Source organism: Entelurus aequoreus, linkage group LG02, assembly GCF_033978785.1.
Source record: "Entelurus aequoreus isolate RoL-2023_Sb linkage group LG02, RoL_Eaeq_v1.1, whole genome shotgun sequence".
NCBI classification, from domain to species: Eukaryota; Metazoa; Chordata; class Actinopteri; order Syngnathiformes; family Syngnathidae; genus Entelurus; species Entelurus aequoreus.
The window spans coordinates 34,852,184-34,875,242 of record NC_084732.1 but is presented as its reverse complement, the minus strand read 5'-3'; the positions used below and the strand labels follow the sequence as shown (position 1 = coordinate 34,875,242).

General features: G+C 37.7%; 1 protein-coding gene across 4 annotated transcripts in view; it reads right to left on the bottom strand.

Moving 5' to 3' along the window:
• Positions 1-6,802, bottom strand: part of greb1 (growth regulating estrogen receptor binding 1) — a 47,965-nt gene extending 41,163 nt beyond the window's left edge. For all 4 annotated transcript variants that reach the window (XM_062025821.1, XM_062025835.1, XM_062025825.1 and 1 more), the window contains exon 1: positions 6,652-6,802. In XM_062025821.1, coding sequence (XP_061881805.1) covers positions 6,652-6,680 — 29 coding nt within the window. In that variant the 5' untranslated portion in view covers positions 6,681-6,802. The remainder of the gene's footprint in view (positions 1-6,651) is intronic.
• Between the last annotated feature and the right edge of the window lie 16,257 nt (positions 6,803-23,059).

Sequence of the window (23,059 nt, the reverse complement as noted above, 5' to 3'; positions counted from 1 at the left end):
GTAATATGGTAACATTCAATATTCAAAGTGTGATATCTTAATAGGGCTGCAACCATTAATCATTAATTTGATAAGAAAAAAACTTTGGATTTATATTTCATTGCTTCTATTAATCGTTTAATGAGTGTAATAATAAAAATTCATCAAATCAAGATCGCATGGAGTGCCCGGAACTTTAAATATGCGGACGATGTTTCCGCACGGCCACTGTAATAAGGCCCACGTGAGAGCAGTAATGTGTGGGTGCTAAGGCTGGGCGATATGGCCTTTTTTAATATCGCAATATTTTAAGGCCATATCGCGATACACAATATATATCTCGATATTTTGCCTTAGCCTTGAATGAACACTTGATGCATATAATCACAGCAGTATGATGATTCTATGTTTCTACGTTAAAACATTCTTCTTCATACTGCATTAATATATGCTACTTTAAAACTTTCATGCAGAGAAGGAAATCACAACTAAAAAAAAATCACAATTTTTTTCATACGGTGTTGATCTGGAAATGTTTGCCTCTGCATTTTGATGGTGTGGGCGTGTGGCACCGAACGAAGATGTTGACATGCGGAGTAAGCACTGTTCATTCTCTAACGGGTGACTTTTCAAATGATGCTACATATTAGCAGTAATGCTACTTTTTATAGCAACGCTTTCGCCCCACACTTGACAAATTACGGTTGTCTGTTCGACATATTCCCACTTGAAGCCAAACCACCGCCAGACGATGGACCCCCTGCTGTTTTTTGGGGGAATTAATTATTCCTTCATTTGTTACCAGATTCGCACCTTCTTTCTCTCGTATTACCGCTAGCATCACAGCTAACGTTAGCCATGCTGCTACCTCTTTGCTGCGCGAGGGCGTATACATATGGGACGTATACGACGTGACAGTATGGGACGTGTGTAGAAGCTGCGCTTGCTGTCTGTGAGAAGGAGAGACAGGAAAGAGCGAGGAGAGCCTGTCCTGTAATGCCAGCAGCTAAAAGCAACTGCGTGAGAACGCATACTCGAATATCACAATATAGTTATTTTCTATATCGCACAGAGACAAACCCGCGATGTATCGCGTATATCGATATATCGCATATATCGATATATCGCGCATATCGATATATCGATGACTCATGCAATTTGCAGACTTTGCAACGCTAAAGTTAAGTATTTTGGGAATACTTCAAATCCCTGCGCTCACTTGGGCAGACACCACCCAGAGTTATCAGAGGAAAAGGATCATCCACTAACAACACCGGCAGCTGAGCAACGCACACTTCACCAGTTTACAAAATTACCACCCAGTTCTGAACGGGCAAAAAAGATCACCAGATCCATCGCTTGTTTCATTGCAAAAGACCTGCGACCATACAGCACAGTGGAGAAAGAAGGCTTCAGATTCACGATCAAAACTATTGAGCCACGGTATGACATCCCATCACGCTCGGTTTTTACAGACAATGTTGTACCTTCACTCTACAGAGAGACAAAGCTAAAAGTGGGGGAAGCTGTGACTAAAGCGAGCATAGTAGCTCTTACCTGTGATCACTGGACCTCTAGGACCACCAAGTTTTGGCACAGACTGGCAGCTAGCCTAGCCTACCAATTGTATTCTATTGATGTTACAGTCACAGGAGTTGTATTGCTGTATTTTATTGTTCTGGTAACTGAGTGAGTAGTAACTGAGTGTCAAATTCAGTCAGATGTTAAAACGTTTTGTTCTAGTTAAACTGTGTGCAAGCATGAATAAACCAGACAACATATTGTTGTCTTGGATTTACATTTGTGTGTTTACATTATTGCAATCAGTTGATAAAACATTGTCCATTACAATTATAAAAGCTTTTTACAAAAACCTACTACTCTGCTTGCATGTCAGCAGACTGGGGTAGATCCTGCTGAAATCCTATGTATTGAATGAATCGAGAATCGAGTTGAATCGAAAAAATCGATTTATAATCGAATCGTGACCCCAAGAATCGATATTGAATCGAATCGTGGGACACCCAAAGATTCGCAGCCCTAATAGATAACTTGATTGTAATGTAATAATCAATAGCTGCAGCAATACATCTTCATGTGTGATATTTATACTAATTATTCTGACAGTTTTATTAGGTTTTAGTTTACTACTCTTCCTGGGGGTCTAAATATGTCAAAAGCATGCTTCATTTCTACATAAAATATAAAGTACATACTGTATGTACAACATCTAAGACCAAAGTGAGTACACACTAGGGATGTAATGATAAAATATAATAATGGTCCTAAGCGGTCCTCTCCAAGGTTTCTCATTGTCATCCCACTGGGTTAAATGATAAATGATAAATGGGTTGTACTTGTATAGCGCTTTTCTACCTTCAAGGTACTCAAAGCGCTTTGACAGTATTTCCACATTTACCCATTCACACACACATTCACACACTGATGGCGGGAGCTGCCATGCAAGGCGCTAACCAGCAGCCATCAGAGGCAAAGGGTGAAGTGTCTTGCCCAAGGACACAACGGACGTGACTAGGAAGGTAGAAGGTGGGGATTGAACCCCAGTAACCAGCAACACTCCGATTGCTGGTACAGCCACTCTACCAACTTCGCCACGCCGTCCCGGTTGAGTTTTTCCTTGCCCTGATGTGGGATCTGAACCGAGGATGTCGTTGTGGTTTGTGCAGCCCTTTGAGACACTTGTGATTTAGGGCTATATAAATAAACATTGATTGATTGACATTGAATGAGAAACTGTGGTAAAACTCCCATGGTCAGTATTACCATTTTAAATTAAAATTATTATTATATATAACTATTATTATCATTTATTTTAAAATTGTGATTGATAACCGCACTACTATACTGGTGATACTGCTCATTTACTGGAGAACAGAGCTAGAATATTAATGGCTGGCTAGCTAGCTTGAATGCTAACCAGAATGCAAGAGACATTTCAAGTCTTCCCCCATTAAGAAACAGCATATCACAATCTAAACTTGTATAAAAACTAACTAACTAACTAACTAAAACTAACTAAGCTATTCAGTTGTGCTCATTGAACCTACAGCATGTGCTCTCTTAGCACAAAATTTACACTCTGAGAAATATGATACGGAGATGTCAACAACAGAAGGTAAACACACGTGACATCACATAGACTAGACGCGCAACACACGTTGTGCATACATTATTAAAAAACACAAAGAAATGGAAGAAGATAAAATATTTAGACACTAAAATAAAAATAATATAGTTCTTAAAGGGGAACTGCACTTTTCGGGGGAATTTTGCCCATCATTCACAATCCTTATGTGAGACAAGCACACACACACTGCATCTCTTTCTTTTTTAATGCATTCTAACACGTAAATAAACGCTAGAAAAAGTCAGCTATCAATGGAGGTAATGGGATTCGCTCTGTTCCGCCTATAAAGCGCTCAAAAAAACATCCAAAAAACTTCATCATCGTTTTATATGCTGTAAGCATATATGTAATGTAGTAACAGGCACATTCATAATAACATGTAATATTTACGTACTTTGCTCATTTTAAGCATACGGCAGCGCATTCATTTCACGGACGCATCACAACGTTTGCTTTTCCTTCACGAATAAAAACTACTAAAAACCTAAACTTTTAACTAGTCTTGCAGAAGATGTGAGACAGGCCTCAACATTGGCAATGTTTAAATCCAGGCTGAAAACACTTGTATTTAATTGTGCATATGACAACTGAAAGTATTTGATCTACACTCTTTGATTTTAATTTGAATTAAAATTGTTGTGTACAAATTGTGCTCCATAAATAAACTTGCCTTCCCTTACTACTAACCATGGCAGACTTCTTGAGACCCAACAACTACTTCGGAACAAATGATGTTTCAGAACCTTATATTTTTGAGCCTGAATATAAGATGAGCTTCAAGTTTTAGAAACATGATTTATAATCTTGAATTAACTTTTACCACAAGTCAATTGCTAAAAAAGCAAGTTAACTCTCTGTGATAATGGCGCCGCTAAAAGCAGTTCCTCTGCGTTAGCACTTATACCAGGGGTCACCAACCTTTTTGAAACCAAGAGCTACTTCTTGGGTACTGATTAATGCGAAGGGCTACCAGTTTGATACACACTTAAATACATTGCCAGAAATAGCCAATTTGCTCAATTTACCTTTAACTCTGTTATTATTAATAATTAATGATATTTATCTTTGTGGGAACACTGATCATCTTAATGATTTCTCACATTAAATATATGTAGAAACAGATAAATATCAATATGCAACACTTTATTTTTATATTTTCTCTAAGTGCACATTTTTCAAATTGAACATTTTCAAATTATCACTTTTAAGACAGTCTTGTGAAATCACAATATCCCATTTTAACTAGCTAGCCACTAACATTTTTGAACAAATCATGAATTACTTTGCACCATGTTTGTACAAATAATAACTCATGTAAAATACAAAAGTCAACTCTCCAATTTTTAAATAAATCATGTCACACTTTGAACTGGACACCAAATCTGTTATCTGTTTGTTTGTCAGTTAGTGAAGACCAAGTCTTTAAAATATTTTCTTGGATTTTCAATTTCTATTTGAGTTTTGTCTCTCTTAGAATTAAAAATGTCGAGCAAAGCGAGACCAGCTTGCTAGTAAATAAATCAAATTTAAAAAATAGAGGCAGCTCAATGGTAAGTGCTGCTATTTGAGCTATTTTTAGAACAGGTAGGCGGGCTACTCATCTGGTCCTTACGGGCTACCTGGTGCCCGCGGGCACCGCGTTGGTGACCCCTGACTTATACTAACAATATTGCTAATACTTGATTAATATTCAGGTCACAACATGTAAATGGGGTATTGTTAGCAGTTTTTAGATGTTTTTAGAGGGCTTTATGGGCGCTATAAAATGCTGCAATAAGCTGCATAGTTAGCCACCTCATACTGGTCGTATATTACTAATTAGAATGCATAAAAAAATAAAGCCAAATGTGTTCTTTTTATCATTTATAAAAAAGAACCCAGGACAATATCTAATGTTTCTTCTGCCAAGAAAGTACATTGTGTGTCTATTTATTCCATTTTTTTTTTAAATAAATAAAACTTGTGAAATGATTACAGCGTGTGTATTTTAAGTACTTTTTGAGCACTTTCGACAATACCCGCTTTTATAGTTAAATGTTTCACTGACTCTTCTAGTATGTATGTCTTAACTTCTGTGCAGCACTTTGTGAAACTTCTATTGTTTTTTGAAAAGTGCTATATAAATAAAGTGGATTGGATTGGATTGGATACCGTGATAATATCAATAACGGTGAACTTTGATCACAATAACTGTGATATAACATGTTCATATGGTTACATCCCTTGTACACACATATTCATACATTGCAATACAACAACATATTCAAAAATTAGGCATCAGCTCTATAATAATTACATGTACAGTTATGCTGATATAAGATTCACAATATTATTGCCCTCAGGCTAGAGTCGCTTCATGCATGAGGTAAATATTATTTAACACAGTTTAGTTAGAAACCAAAAATAGTACAATTATTTCTGTGTAAATATATAGAGTCTCAATGTTTTACACAATGTTATTGAGGTCATTCCTATAATGAAAAACATGACATTATATTAATATGCCATGCGGTAGACTATTGCCCTTTGGGCTGCACTTTGAACATGCTTGCATACAGTACAAATATAATACATTTTTCATTGCTATTCCAATTGAATGTAATTGATGTATGTATATATATATATATGTACATATATATATGGATGGATGGATATATATGTATATATATATATATATATATATATATATATATATATATATATATATATATATATATATATATATATATATATATATATATATATATATATATATATATATATATATATATATATATATATATATATATATATATATATATGTATATATATATATATATATATATATATATATGTATATATATATATATACATATATATATATATACATATATATATATATACATATATATATATACATAGATATATACATATATACATATATATATATATATATATATATACATATATACATACATATATATATATGTATATATATAAATATGTATATATATAAATATGTATATATATATATATATATATATATATATATATATATATATATATATATATATATATATATATATATATATATATATATATATATATATATATATATATATATATATATATATATATATATATATATATATATATAAATATATATAATGAATGTTATTTTTAAAAAATGTTTGTACTGTTACATTTGGCCGACTTAAATCGTACAAAAAGTCAACAGGAAGTCAATGTTTTGGGATAGGACAAACATGTCGGCACTGCTGTACTGCTAGTAAGATGTAAGACTAGCTATATAAATATATATTATATATGTCTAACGTTTTAAGGAGGATATGAACGCGAATGAACAAAAACAATAATATTATTTTTCGGTTTTTAGGCTGCAGGCCCTCAGTTGATTATTTCCTGCTCACCCAAGACACAGCATCACCAGCCTCGTCATTAAGAAGTCTTTGATGACTAAACGTGCTCTACCCTGAACAAATTACAGTCATAAAACAGAAAAAATGGAATAAAAACCTACTCACTTGAGCCACCCAGGTGGACAAAGAGACATATAAATCTTGAAGAAAAGTCGTTTATTCAGCCGGCTGTCTCCATCTCACCCGCCATAGAGCAAGTGAGGGTCGCTCGTGTCATCACTTTTGGTTTGATCTCTGCGAGAGGACAGGACCTCCCACTCCTCCTCTGTCCGCCATGTTGGTACGGACCATCACTCTACACGTCACACGTCTATTTCTACTTTTTTAACATCAAGTTTCAAGCTTACTTAGATTAAATTCAGGCTTTGAATACAGGAACAGCAGGTTTTTTTTGGTTTTTTTTCTTCTATAATGTACTTTATTACCATTTGAGGTGTGTCAAGTAGAGTAATATAGAGGTAAAATAGTAATTACTTAAAGTGTGTTTTAATTATGAATACACTTTTTGTTCTCACACATTAAGATATTTCTTGACTAAATCACTACTGTTGCTGGTAAATCACCTGATCCACTCAAAGGCACTACAGAAGCCATTTATTGCTATATATTGCCCTCTACTGGAAAAAAAAACAGCACTTCAATTTTTACTTCAGCGTTTAATGTAAAAGAGACAATATTCACAATTGAAATGTTCTATAATTAATTGCAAAATAACATTTATTTTGCTTTAATTGGTCTTCTTGTTTGAAGAGGAAACTAATATTATATATTCAAAACAATCACTCCATACCAGGCATGTCAAACTTGTTTTATAATTATCACTGTGATGTTTGACCTCAGAGGGCTGCTTATGATATTATTACACAATTTCCTAAGCATTTGATTTTTAGATTTGTAGAGGTGCAATCAATCAATCAATCAATCAATCAATCAATCAATCAATCAATCAATCAATGTTTATTTATATAGCCCTAAATCACAAGTGTCTCAAAGGGCTGCACAAGCCATGACATCCTCGGTACAGAGCCCACATAAGGGCAAGGAAAACTCACCCCAGTGGGACGTCGATGTGAATGACTATGAGAAACCTTGGAGAGGACCGCATATGTGGGTAACCCCCACCCCTCTAGGGGAGACCGAAAGCAATGGATGTCGAGTGGGTCTGACATAGTATTGTGAAATTCCAGTCCATAGTGGATCTAACATAATAGTGAGAGTCCAGTCCATAGTGGGGCCAGCAGGAAACCATCCCGAGCGGAGACGGGTCAGCAGCGCAGAGATGTCACCAACCGATGCACAGGCGAGCGGTCCACTCCGGGTCCCGACTCTGGACAGCCAGCACTTCATCCATGGCCACCAGAAATGTGTATCTCTCCCCCTCTACAAGGGAGAGGGGGGCAGAGGAGAAAGAAAAGAAACGGCAGATCAACTAGTCTAAACAGGGGGTCTATTTAAAGGCTAGAGTATACAAATGAGTTTTAAGATGGGACTTAAATGTTTCTACTGAGGTAGCATCTCTAACTGTTACTGGGAGGGTATTCCATAGTACTGGAGCCCGAATAGAAAACGCTCTATAGCCCGCAGAGTTTTTTTGGGCTCTGGGAATCACTAATAAGCCGGAGTTCTTTGAACGCAGATTTCTTGCCGGGACATATGGTACAATACAATCGGCAAGATAGGCTGGAGCTAGACCATGTACTATTTTATATGTAAGTAGTAAAACCTTAAAGTCACATCTTAAGTGCACAGGAAGCCAGTGCAGGTGAGCCAGGAAAGGCGTAATATGATCAAACTTTCTTGTTCTTGTCAAGAGTCTAGCAGTCGCATTGTGTACCAACTGTAATCTGTTAAAGGCCTACTGAATTTTTTTTTTAAATTTAAACAGGAATAGCAGATCCATTCTATGTGTCATACTTGATCATTTCGCGATATTGCCATATTTTTGCTGAAAGGATTTAGTAGAGAAAATCGACGATAAAGTTCGCAACTTTTGCTCGCTGATAAAAAAAAGCCGTGCCCCTACCGGAAGTAGCGTGACGTCACAAGCGGTAGTGCTGCTCACAATTCCCCGTTGTTTACAATGGAGCGAGAGATATTTGGAGCGAGAAAGCGACGATTACCCCATTAATTTGAGCGAGGATGAAAGATTCGTGGATGCGGAACGTTAGAGTGACGGACTAGAATGCAGTTCAAGAGATATCTTTTTTCGCTCTTACCGTAACTTAGGTACAAGCTGGCTCATTGGATTCCACACTCTCTCCTTTTTCTATTGTGGATCACAGATTTGTATTTTAAACCACCTCGGATACTATATCCTCTTGAAAATGAGAGTCGAGAAGGCGAAATGGACATTCAGTGACTTTTATCTCCACGACAATACATCGACGAAGCTCTTTAGCATGAGCTAACGTGATAGCATCTGTCTCAAATGCAGATAGACACTAAATAAATAAATACCTGACTGGAAGGATAGACAGAAGTTCAACAATACTACTATCAGGAGACACCGAACCAAACACTGGACATGTAAATACACGGTTAATGTGTATTCCACCCCTGTCGAAGCCTAGCAATGCTGTTGCTAACGACGCTAACTTAGCAACGGGAGCTCGTCAGAGCTATGATAAAAACATTAGCGCTCCACCTACGCCAGCCAGCCCTCCTCTGCTCATCAACACCCGTGCTCACCTGCGTTCCAGCGATCGACGATGCGGTCGGCGGCCCGGAGACGTAGGAAGTCAAGGTGAGGTCACCGGCGCTAGTGTCTGCTATCCAACAAAGTCCTCCTTGTTGTGTTGCTACAGCCAGCCGCTAATACACCGATCCCACCTACAACGTTCTTCTTTGCAGCCTCCATTGTTCATTAAACAAATTGCAAAAGATTCACCAACACAGATGTCCAGAATACTGTGGAATTATGAAATGAAAACAGAGCTTTGTGTATAGGATTTTTCGGGCTCCGAATACTTCCCTTGTCCTCGTGACGTCACACGCATAAGTCAGCATAATAAAACGTTTTCAAGCAGAAGTGTGGCGGGAAATTTAAAATTGCCCTTTATAAGTTAACCCGGCCGTATTGGCATGTGTTGCAATGTTAAGATTTCATCATTGATATATAAACTATCAGACTGCGTGGTCGGTAGTAGTGGGTTTCAGTAGGCCTTTAATGCTAGACATAGGGAGACCCGAAAATAATACGTTACAGTAATCGAGACGAGACGTAACGAACGCATGAATAATGATCTCAGCGTCGGTAGTGGACAAAACAAAACAAATTTTAACAATATTACGGAGATGAAAGAAGGCCGTTTTAGTAACACTTTTAATGTGTGACTCAAACGAGAGAGTTGGGTCAAAGATAATACCCACATTCTTTACCGAGTCGCCTTGTGTAATTGTTTGGTTGTCAAATGTTAAGGTGGTATTATTAAATAGATGTCGGTGTCTCGCAGTACTGATAATCAGCATTTCCGTTTTCTTGGCGTTGAGTTGCAAAAAGTTAGCGGACTTCCATTGTTTAATTTCATTAAGACACGCCTCCAGCTGACTACAATCCGGCGTGTTGGTCAGCTTTAGGGGCATGTAGAGTTGGGTGTCATCAGCATAACAGTGACAGCTAACACCGTATTTGCGTATGATGTCACCTAGCGGCAACATGTAAATACTAAAGAGTGCAGGGCCAAGAACCGAACCCTGGGGAACTCTGCACGTTACCTTAAAGGCCTACTGAAATGATTTTTTTTTATTTAAACGGGGATAGCAGATCCATTCTATGTGTCATACTTGATCATTTCGTGATATTGCCATATTTTTGCTGAAAGGATTTAGTATAGGACAACGACGATAAAGTTTGCAACTTTTGGTCGCTGATAAAAAAAAGCTTTGCCTATACCGGAAGTAGCGTGACGTCACAGGAGGAAGGATTCCTCACAATTCCCCGTTGTTTATAATGGAGCAAGAGAGATTCGGACCGAGAAAGCGACGATTACCCCATTAATTTGAGCGAGGATGAAAGATTCGTGGATGAGGAACGTTAGAGTGAAGGACTAGAGAGGCAGTGCAGGGTGTATCTTTTTTCGCTCTGACCGTAACTTAGGTACAAGGTCTCATTGGATTCCACACACTCTCCTTTTTCTATTGTGGATCACGGATTTGTATTTTAAACCACCTCGGATACTATATCCTCTTGAAAATGAGAGCCGAGAACGCGAAATGGACATTCACAGGGACTTTTATCTCCACGACAATACATCGGCGAAGCTCTTTAGCTACTGAGCTAACGTGCTAGCATCTGGCTCAAATGCAGATAGAAACAAAATAAATAAATCCCTGACTGGAAGGATAGACTTCTATTGTAAAATGCTGTAAAAATAAAAAACACATTATTTTACAATTTTACCATAAAATGTATTGCCATTTATACAGTGTACAATTTTACGCATAACTTGCTCTGAAATCATAAGTCAAGCAGATAAAAATAGTTATTTCTAAAAAAATGGTTTGATGTATGATGATATATATGTTGCATTAGTAGATAGTATTTAAGTTAAAAAAATATGTGACTGCATGCAGTACATGTATGTTTTTATGTCAAAATGGAAGGAACAAATGCATTTAGTCAGAAAGATTAAGTATATTATTTTTATTATTTTTTTTAATTTTTTTATTTATTATGTATTTATTAAGCATATTATTTCCAGGTTTTCGAGGGCCAAATAAAATGATGTAGCGGGCCAGATCTTGCCGCCCCAAAAAACTAAAAAACATATTTGCTCACTTTGTACAGTTCTGGTAATTATCAAAAAAGGAAATGTGTCAGTCAAATGAAATGTAGTACATCATATTACATTAAATTATATATATTGTGTAAATACAAAATATATTTAAAATTTTCCAAAATAAAAAAAGCGATTTCCATCCATCCATCCATTTTCTACCGCTTTTGTCGCTCTTATTTGAAAATGTCATTACCAGCAGTCTCATGGCTTTAGGGTAAAAAAATATATATAATAAAGTAATGATAGACATCCTAAAAAAATAGTTTTGGAGTTAAATATATATTTACTCAAACTGGATGATAACTAGGACGTCAAAGAAAATCACCCTGATCCTCATTTCCACAGCGACCCTCCCTTCAAATTAAGAGTTTATTACATTTTGCAGCAGTTGTACCTCATACTTCATCTCTTCCACTGATCCAACTGGGCGCTAATGTGTGCTGGCATAGCCTTGCCACGCCAACACAGCGTCCCCTGATGGGGTAACAGGTGTTAGTCCGGGTCCAGTGGAGCGGAGCCGAGTGGACCGCAGTCATCTATCACATGGACTGTACTGCTCTGGCCTGAGGGCGACCATGACTCACTCATTTGACTGAACAAAGGCTCGCTGGATTGGTCACCACTTCCAATAAAACATTATGTTTTAAACAAAATATTTGGATACTATTAGCCTTTAAAACTCTCCCTGTATGTGTTTTCCTTTTTCTTTGGCTTTTCTTTGGGGCATTTTTGCAGCACTTATTCCTAAACAAGGAGCAATCTATAAAAACAAGAAGTTAAAGTTAAAGTACCAACGATCGTCACACACACACTAGGTGGTGAAATATGTCCTCTGCATTTGACCCATCCCCTTGTTCACCCCCTGGGAGGTGAGGGGAGCAGTGAGCTGCAGCGGTAGCCGCGCCCGGGAATCATTTTGGTGATTAAACCCCCAATTCCAACCCTTGATGCTGAGTGCCAAGCAGGTACTGGGTCCCATTTTTATAGTCTTTGGTATGACTCGGCCGGGGTTTGAACTCACAACCTACTGATCTCAGGGCGGACATTCTAACCACAACACCACTGAGCAGGTGTTTTCAGAAGAATTTGAGAATGGAAAATGATAATTAAAAAAACATATCATATGTATACATACAATATACAGTATACACTATATCATTTTGTTTTTACATTCTGCAAATTCTTTTTTCACTTGGAAGACAGTAAATTAGGAATGTTAAAAAACATAACTCGTGAGACACACTTGTGACGTGACTCACCTTTGTCATTCGGCGCTAATGTTGACAAGAGTTGTTACGCTGTTTTATATATTAGTACAATACTTCAACTTAAAAGTGCCCCCAATTTAAGAGTTTTTGAAATAAAATGTGGGTTACATGCATCTCTGCCATTGGTTGTGGTAGCAAATGTCACAGTGGACCTGGTAAGATCCGCCAAAACATTTGGTCTTACACGCTAGCATTAGCTTCTAGCTAGAGATCGAAATAACTTTTTTTTTCCAAAGAAAAAAAGGAATGAAGTGAGTGTGAAGGACAGTACTCAAAAGTACAAGCGGGTGATATTTATTGAATAAAAACATCAAAAAAATCATTAAAAGCATGAAAGTGTGTGTTGCCAACTTGGTATCACTGCTAGTCCGCACCATACTGAAGCAGAGTGAGTGTATTGCCAGACAAAAAAAGTTGAAATAAAATCTAAATGACAGACGTTTATCCATGAAAATATAAAAAAGCTCCTAATGGTGTGTTTGATGGATAAGCAGCTGGAAGGAGATAGAGTAGAAGTCTACTCTCCAATGTAAATGTTGTACATTATTGTTATTATACTACTACTACTACTGTGGTTGTCAGTATATTATGTTGTATTGTTTTTATACAATAAATCTATTCTAAGACTTTGTTTTTGTTTTTATAAGGATATTACATATGTGCTGTTTTAATTTCAACGGGTGAACTTGGTTTGAGATGTGTTTTGAGTTAAGAGTTACGTCACACAATTAAGCTCGTAAGTTAAGGTTCTACTGTACAGTGGTACCTCAGTAAAAGTCGATAATCCATTCTATAAGTGTTAAGCAAAACATAACATAACCAAAGCAAGTTTTCTCATAGGAAACCATGTAAAACTTTTATTATCAAAGTGTTACAGCTTGCAGAAAAAAAAGCCACATAACCATATAAATGGCTAATGAAAAGGACAAATGAACATTAAACATAATTTTTACCTTCATTGAACAATTTTGTGGAAAGTGAATCTGCCTCACAGGATTGTAGTGTATCACGAGATTTGGTGTTGGCTGTGTGATTCAAGATGGCTGAATAAACAAAGGTAAAATACAACAGTTAATTACGTGCAATATTGGACGCTAACCGCGACAAATAGGGGTAACGAAGGCAACATTTTGGCAAAAAATTTCGGTTGTTAACAGAAAATACCGTTGACTGCGGTATTCGTTCAACAAGATACCACCATATTAACAATGGTTAACTTATTTTTACACCTGTATTGCGTTTAAGAATGTTGGCAAGTTACTTAAAACATTGTTCGACAGTTTGACTCATTATTTAAGTCAATATTTATCTACTTGCTTTAAATACACTCATTTTGTGATTGAATTACTACTCTGTATTACTTTGCATCCGAAAAGTATTCACTTTTTCCACATTTTGTTATGTTACTTTCACGATCCGTTATCCGGGTCATGGCATGATTTATGTTTGGTAATGTTTCTGTTTTAGTCTGTTTCCTGGGTGCACCCTCTTTCCCTGTTTACTGTTGGTTTCCATGGGCACTGATTCTCCTCACCTGTCTTTTGCAATTAGTGTTCCCACCAGGTGTTTTGGTTAATCACTCCCCTTTATAGTTTCCTGTTACCCAGCAGTAGTTGCTGCAGCTGGGTCAATGTTTGCTATAGGCAACATTTGCATTCTCCTGTTTTTTCTCCTCGCTGTAGTAAGTTTGTATACACTAGCATTCCTCGTTTTTCACCCTTGGTGACATTTTGTGTTTTTTTTTAGCTCCATGCTTGCTAGTATCTTCAGTTTTTGTATTTTTGATCCTGCCTTAAAATAATTAAAAACATTAATCTTACCTGCACGCCGCTCCTGCTTGTCTTCTGCCTGGGAGGGAACGCTACCATCGCAGCCATGCGCCCCCCAAGACGTAACAGTTACAGCCTTATTTCAAGATGGAATACATACATTTTTGTCCTCAAAATTCTACACACAATACCTTATAATGACAATTTAAAAACTTTTTTTTTTGATTTTGCAAATTTATTCAAACTAAAACAAATCACAGGTACATAAGTATTCACCGCCTTAGCTGAATACTTTGTTGATTCACGTTTGGCAGCAATTACAGCCTCAAGTCTTTTTGAATACGATGCCACAAGCTTGGCACACCTATCTTCAGGCAGTTTTGCCCATTCCTTATTGCAGCATCTCTCAAACTCCATCAGGTTGGATGGGAAGTGTTGGTTTTCATCCAGGATGTCTCTGTACATTGCTGCATTCATCTTCCAATCTTAACTAGTCTCCCAGTTCCTGTCGCTGAAAAACATCCCCAGAGCATGATGCTGCCACCACCATGCTTCACTGTAGGGATGGTATTGGCCTGGTGATAAGCGGTGCCTGGTTTCCTCCAAACATGATGCCTGGCATTCACACCAAAGAGTTCAATCTTTGTCTCATCAGACCAGAGGATTTTGTTTCCCATGCTCTAAGAGTCTTTCAGGTGCATTTTGGCAAACTTTTTACGAATAAATGGTTTCCGTCTGGCCACAATACCCTACAGGCCTGGTTGGTGGATTGCTGCAGAGATGGTTGTCCTTCTGGAAGGTTCTCCTCTCTCCACAGAGGAATGCTGTAGCTCTGACAGAGTGACCATCGGGTTCTTGGTCACCTCCCTGACTCGACTAAGATGAATGCAGCAATGTACAGAGACATCCTAGATGAAAGCCAATGCTTCCCATCCAACCTGATGAAGCTTTAGAGGTGTTGTAAAGATGAATGGGTGAAACTGCCCAAAGATAGGTGTGCCAAGCTTGTGGCATCGTATTCAAAAAGACTTGAGGCTGTAATTGCTGCCAAAGGTGTATCAACAAAGTATTGAGGAAAGGCTGTGCATTCTTACGTACATGTGATTTTGTAGTTTTTTTATTTCTAATAAATTTGCTAAATTAAAAAAAACAAAAAACTTTACATTGTCACTATGGGGTACTGTGTGTGGAATTTTGATGACAAACATTTATTTATTCCATTTCGGAATACGGCTGTAACCTAACAAAATGTGTAAAAAGTGAAGTGCTGGAAATACTTTCCGGATGCACTGTATGTACAAAAACACACAATCATTGCTCACTCTACTCTAGGAGTACTATCAAGTATTAAACAAAACTAAATTTTTGTCTAGGCTTGTTCCCATGACCCACTCCTGTGTCCTGACTCTGGCCTTGTTAAAGTGCTTTATTAGGTTTTGGAGAACAGTTTGTCAAGTCCCTTTATGGCTGCTTTAACAGCCAAAATGACACCAGGTATGATTTGCTAAGTCACAGTGGAGCCATATTGGCCAAGGCGAGGCGTGTAGTTGCTGTTAATGGCTCGAATATAATATTTAATGTGCCGTTGCCACAGTACTTAACTTTTGCGATGTTAAAAAAAAAGTCAAGAGCATTCATTTCCGTCTAAATACTTCGCTGATGAATGTAAAATGTGGTTGCTACTTTGCACACAGTGGGGTAGGTTGGCACACTGTTTTATTCGTGTGTGAATTGCTCATTAGCAAAACATCTTCCAATATTTGTTCCTGTGTACAATTGAAGCTTATGGTGTTGGCTTGAAATGCGGATCCCTCTCATATTCCAGATAATAAACTTTTAAAGACATTCTGACATGCTGGGACAACCAACCCCATCACGGGAATGGCAGTCACAATAGTCACAAAAAAGGCCAGAAGGCAGAACTAAATCTGAGAGTCAATTGACAAGTTGACAAATACATAACTTAATGCATCTTATCACATGCATCTTATGTGACAACCTACCCAAACTGGATTTTTTGCTAGCATCAAGGCTAACACCTGTGTAACAACTAGTTAGCAAGCTACAAATGTGGGTAGAGTAGACAAAAATGATACTCAAGTAGTTACGTTCCGGTGTAGCAGAGCTTGGAACGTGTCATGGTTGTTGTGTTGGTCTTGACCCCAGAATGCAGACACGGCAGGCAAAGTGCAGGTAAAAAAGTATTTTATAACAAAATATAGTGCAGCAGGGATGTGCACAAAAACAGCAAAATAGACACAGCAAGCATAGGGAAAGATATGCTCATTGGACGTTTAATGCACGCAAAGCAAAACAACTATTAAATCCCGTGCAGAAGACAAAGATGGCATATCAAGCATCCTGATTGCTAACCAGAAACAAGTGTGTCCTGATAGCCAATTAGGGACAGGTGAGGAAGCCAGCGCTCAGACTGGAGAATAGGTGTCAAAAGGAGGCAAACAGGAAGTGGTACTGAAAATAAGATCGATGGAAAAGAAACAATACAAAACACCGGAACTGTCCAAACCTGCCATAACAGGCATGACACAAGAGTACTTACTTTAGAGTAATATGACTCAAGTAAAAGTAAAATGTAGTCGCGCAAATAATTACTTGAGTAAGAGTGAGTATGTATTCAGTGAAAAACGACTCATTTACTGAGTAACTGGTGAGAAACTTATTCATTATTTAGTAGCTATTTTTAATAGTACTTACAATACATCTACAATACATTACATCAGAATGTGTGTGTGAGAGAGTGTGTGTGAGGGAGAGAAGGAGAGACACTATTATAGCATGTACTACAAAAGATGCACATTTTACAATCACTTATGACGTTATAACAGGGCGAATGTTAGCATATGGTATGCACAGTTTAAGCATAAAAAACATCTACAACTTACTGCAACATGTTTCCTTTATTTGGAGGTGGAATTCTTGTAGGCTGAAATGTGAACCTGCGATGAGGGGGCGACTTGTCCAGGGTGTACCCCGCCTTCCGCCCGAATGCAGCTGAGATAGGCTCCAGCACCCCCCGCGATCCCGAAAGGGACAAGCGGTAGAAAAATGGATGAATGGATGGATGGATGAAATGTGAACATTTCTACTGACACTAATGACAGCGAATTATAAAAATCAGTGATTCTCACACTGTGGTACGCGGAAACGTACCACAGTCTGTAAATATGTACTTTGTATGAAGTATCATTGTTGATGATGTTTGTGCATTGTGCTTGTTAAATAAAACCTCTGTCTTGTCCATAATGAATACTCAGACCTACTCTGCTACTGTATCTTAATGCTGGTCATTTTGGTGGTACTTGGAGAGCCAAATGTTTTCTGAGGTGGTACTTGGTGAAAAAAGTTTAGGAGCCACCGATTCAAATGTTATTTTTCATAGTTTGTAAGGTCAACATTAAAGAGTTGTGCTGCCTCATCTGACATAACTTATTACAATATATAGTTTGAGTGTGGTCATGTGACTGCCAGCCTCCGTTTGATTGGTGAAAAGAGTCAAACGTCACTAGTGCTTACATTGGATTGGTGAAACACAGTCATGTGACAGTGGCTGCTGGATACATCTCTCTAACGAGCCAAAACAATTAGTCTTTGCAAGCAGTAATTAATAGATTATAAATGAATATAAAAATTACAAACCCCGTCTCCATATCAGTTGGGAAATTGTGTTGGATGTAAATATAAACGGAATACAATGATTTGCAAATCATTTCCAACCCATATTCAGTTGAATATGCTACAAAGACAACATATTTGATGTTCAAACTGATAAACATTTTTTTTTTTGCAAATAATCATTAACTTCAGAATTTGATGCCAGCAACACGTGACAAAGAAGTTGGGAAAGGTGGCAATAAATACTGATAAAGTTGAGGAATGCTCATCAAACACGTATATGGAACATCCCACAGGTGAACAGGCAAATTGGGAACAGGTGGGTGCCATGATTGGGTATAAAAGTAGATTCCATGAAATGCTCAGTCATTCACAAACAAGGATGGGGCGAGGGTCACCACTTTGTCAACAAATGCGTGAGCAAATTGTTGAACAGTTTAAGAAAAACCTTTCTCAACCAGCTATTGCAAGGAATTTAGGGATTTCACCATCTACGGTCCGTAATATCATCAAAGGGTTCAGAGAATCTGGAGAAATCACTGCACGTAAGCAGTCCCTCAGGCTGTACTGCATCAACAAGCGACATCAGTGTGTAAAGGATATCACCACATGGGCTCAGGAACACTTCAGAAACCCACTGTCAGTAACTACAGTTGGTCGCTACATCTGTAAGTGCAAGTTAAAACTCTCCTATGCAAGGCGAAAACCGTTTATCAACAACACCCAGAAACGCCGTCGGCTTCGCTGGGCCTGAGCTCATCTAAGATGGACTGATACAAAGTGGAAAAGTGTTCTGTGGTCTGACGAGTCCACATTTCAAATTGTTTTTGGAAACTGTGGACGTCGTGTCCTCCGGACCAAAGAGGAAAAGAACCATCCGGATTGTTATAGGCGCAAAGTTGAAAAGCCAGCATCTGTGATGGTATGGGGGTGTATTAGTGCCCAAGACATGGGTAACTTACACATCTGTGAAGGCGCCATTAATGCTGAAAGGTACATACAGGTTTTGGAGCAACATATGTTGCCATCCAAGCAACGTTACCATGGACGCCCCTGCTTATTTCAGCAAGACAATGCCAAGCCACGTATTACATCAACGTGGCTTCATAGTAAAAGAGTGCGGTTACTAGACTGGCCTGCCTGTAGTCCAGACCTGTATCCCATTGAAAATGTGTGCCGCTTTATGAAGCCTAAAATACCACATTGGAGACCCCCGGAATGTTAAACAACTTATCAATCAATCAATCAATCAATGTTTATTTATATAGCCCTAAATAACAAATGTCTCAAAGGGCTGTACAAGCCACAACGACATCCTCGGTACAGAGCCCACATACGGGCAAGGAAAAACTCACCCCAATGGGACGTCGGTGAATGACTATGAGAAACCTTGGAGAGGACCGCATATGTGGGTAACCCCCCCCTCTAGGGGAGACCGAAAGCAATGGATGTCGAGTGGGTCTGACATAACATTGTGAAAGTCCTTACGTTGTACATCAAGCAAGAATGGGAAAGAATTCCACCTGAGAAGCTTAAAAAATGTGTCTCCTCAGTTCCCAAACGTTTACTGAGTGTTGTTAAAAGGAAAGGCCATGTAACACAGTGGTGAACATGCCCTTTCCCAACTACTTTGGCACGTGTTGCAGCCATGAAATTCTAAGTTAATTATTATTTGCAAAAAAAAAAAAAGTTTATGAGTTTGAACATCAAATATCTTGTCTTTGTAGTGCATTCAATTGAATTTGGGTTGAAAAGGATTTGCAAATCATTGTATTCCGTTTATATTTACATCTAACATAATTTCCCAACTCATATGGAAACGGGGTTTGTATATTAATAAATATAGTGATCCGAATGAAACTCAATGCAATGGAGGAAAAGTCACAATTGTTCTTCACAAAATACTCAAGTGAAAGTACAAACCCCAAAACCAGTGAAGTTGGCATGTTGTGTAAATCATAAATAAAAACAGAATACAATGATTTGCTAATCCTTTTCAACCTATATTCAATTGAATAGACTGCAAAGACAAGATACTTAACGTTCGAACTGGAAAACTTTGTTATGTTTTGCAAATATTAGCTCATTTGGAATTTGATGCCTGCGACATGTTTCAAAAAAGCTGGCACAAGTGGCAAAAAAGACTGAGAAAGTTGAGGAATGCTCATCAAACACTTATTTGGAACATCCCACAGGTGAACAGGCTAATTGGGAACAGGTGGGTGCCATGATTGGGTATAAAAGGAGCTTCCATGAAATGCTCAGTCATTCACAGACAAGGAAGGGGCGAGGGTCACCACTTTGTGAACAAATGCATGAGCAAATTGTCGAACAGTTTAAGAACAACATTTCTCAACCAGCTATTGCAAGGAATTTAGGGATTTCACCATCTACAGTCCGTAATATCATCAAAAAGTTCAGAGAATCTGGAAAATTCACTGCATGTAACATTGAATGCCCGTGACCTTGGATCCCTCAGGCTGTTCTGCATCAAAACATCAGTGTGTAAAGCATATCACCACATGGGCTCAGGAACACTTCAGTAAACCACTGTCAGTAACTACAGTTGGTCTCTACATCTGAAAATGCAAAGCGAAAAGCCATTTATCAACAACACCCAGAAACGCTGCCCGGTTTCGCTGGGCCCGAGTTCATCTAAAATGGACTGATGTAAAGCGGAAAAGTGTTATGTGGTCTGACGAGTCCAAATTTCAAATTGATTTTGGAAACTGTGGACGTCGTGTCCTCCGGACCAAAGAGGAAAAGAACCATCCGGATTGTTCTCGGCGCAAAGTTGAAAAGCCAGCATCTGTGATGGTATGGGGGTGTATTAGTGCCCAAGGCATGGGTAACTTACACATCTATGAAGGCACCATTAATACAGAAAGATACATACAGGTGTTGGAGCAACATATGTTGCCATCCAAGCAACGTTATCATGGACGCCCCTGCTTATTTCAGCAAGACAAGGCCAAGCCACGTGTTACAACAGCATGGCTTTGTATTAAAAGAGTGCGGGTACTAGACTGGCCTGCCTGTAGTCCAGACCTGTCTCCCATTGAAAATGTGTGGCGCAATATGAAGCCTAAAATACCACAACAATACTTTTCCGTAGTTGATGTCTGAAGAAGGGTATAAATACAAGAACACACACACACACACACACACACACACACACACACACACACACACACACACACACACACACACACACACACACACACACACACACACACACACACACACACACACACACACACACACACACACACACACACACATCGTTATCCAAAGTCATTACCCACCGTTTAAAAAAAAAGAGGCCTTAAACATTTTTTTTAAAAATAGTTTTATGACCATAAGAGTATTTAACAAGTGGGTAATGAAACGCCATAGGCAGGTAGTTCAGTTTAACCTTCATAGAAGGAAGCCATGTATCACATGTTGCCCCCGAGGCATGATGGGACACAAACGTCATCCTCCATTATCCAGCACACCTGAAGTGTGGCGTTTCGCTTTGCAAGGCGACGCTGACGGAGGAAATTAAAGGGAATTCAATTAATGGATGTTTTTTACGCACCAGGGAGAGGGCACAGCTGCACACGGGCACGCACAAGCATACACACACACACACACACACACACACACACACACACACACACACACACACACACACACACACACACACACACACACACACACACACACACACACACACACACACACACACACACACACACACACAGACACACACACACACACGCACACACGCGCGCACAGACGTTTATATGGTAAGCACATTTGAACAAAAGCTACTTACAACACAAGCTTGTTATAGGGCAAGGGTGCAGAAGGAAGCTATTAGGTATTTTTTTTAATGATATGTAATATAATGATAATTAATAATGATATGTAATATATATTTATAATTAAGACAGAGCAGTGCTTATTAACATAGAGTAACTTCCAAAGTCTGTTTCATGATGTTGATTGACTTCTATGTTTTTCCATTGGAAATATTCTAAACTCATGAATACAACTTTACAATTTTATACAATTTTAACATGTTCTCTAGTAAAAATATCTATATTTGCACATTTCCTGATATCAGCTTCCTGCACTCTATACAGCCTGTGTAATGTATCTAATGTACGTATTTATATATGTATGTATATATGTATATATATATATATATATATATATATATATATATATATATATATATATATATATATATATATATATATATATATACATATATATATACATACACATACATCCATTGTCTACCGGTCGTCACACACACACATTTATATATATATATATATATATATATATATATATATATATATATATATATATATATATATATATATATATATATATATATATATATATATATATACACTTTTATATTTACAGCACATGTATAAGTGCTTTTCCTGGAAGAGAAAAAGTACGTACCTCAGATACAAATAAAAAGCAAGACCCAAAATGTTTTTTAATATTATAAAAGTAAATAAATGTGACCAAGAAGTATTTGATGACATTTTTATTTAAGTGAATTATTATCTTATTTTTCTTCTTGTCCTATTAATGAGCAGCCTGTATTAACATTGATGAGAGAAAATTAAATTACATTAAAAAAAAAAGAAAACTCCAAAGTGCCTCACTTGCCTTGAACCTCACTGCCCGTCACTGGTTTTAAACTTCTTAATTGGCATACAAGTATAATGAGAAGTTACAGTTTTTTTTCGATTGCTAACAAGTGTTGGCGGAAACTGAAGTCACATGTTCAAAACTCTTAACGCAGCCTGCATTTCCATTACAGCCGTGTTATAGGCACCGTTTGGGAACAATAAAGTATGTAAATAAACATTTACAAAATCTTTCTATGTGAGCATCTTATTTTACAAATACATCTGCAGCTTATTGTCTAGTACGGCTCATATATGAAAAATCTTCTAAAACTTAGTGGGTGTGGCTTATAGTCTGGAAAAATCTTATATAAAGATAAAAGTTAAAGTTAATGTCCCAACGATAGTCACACACACACACACTAGGT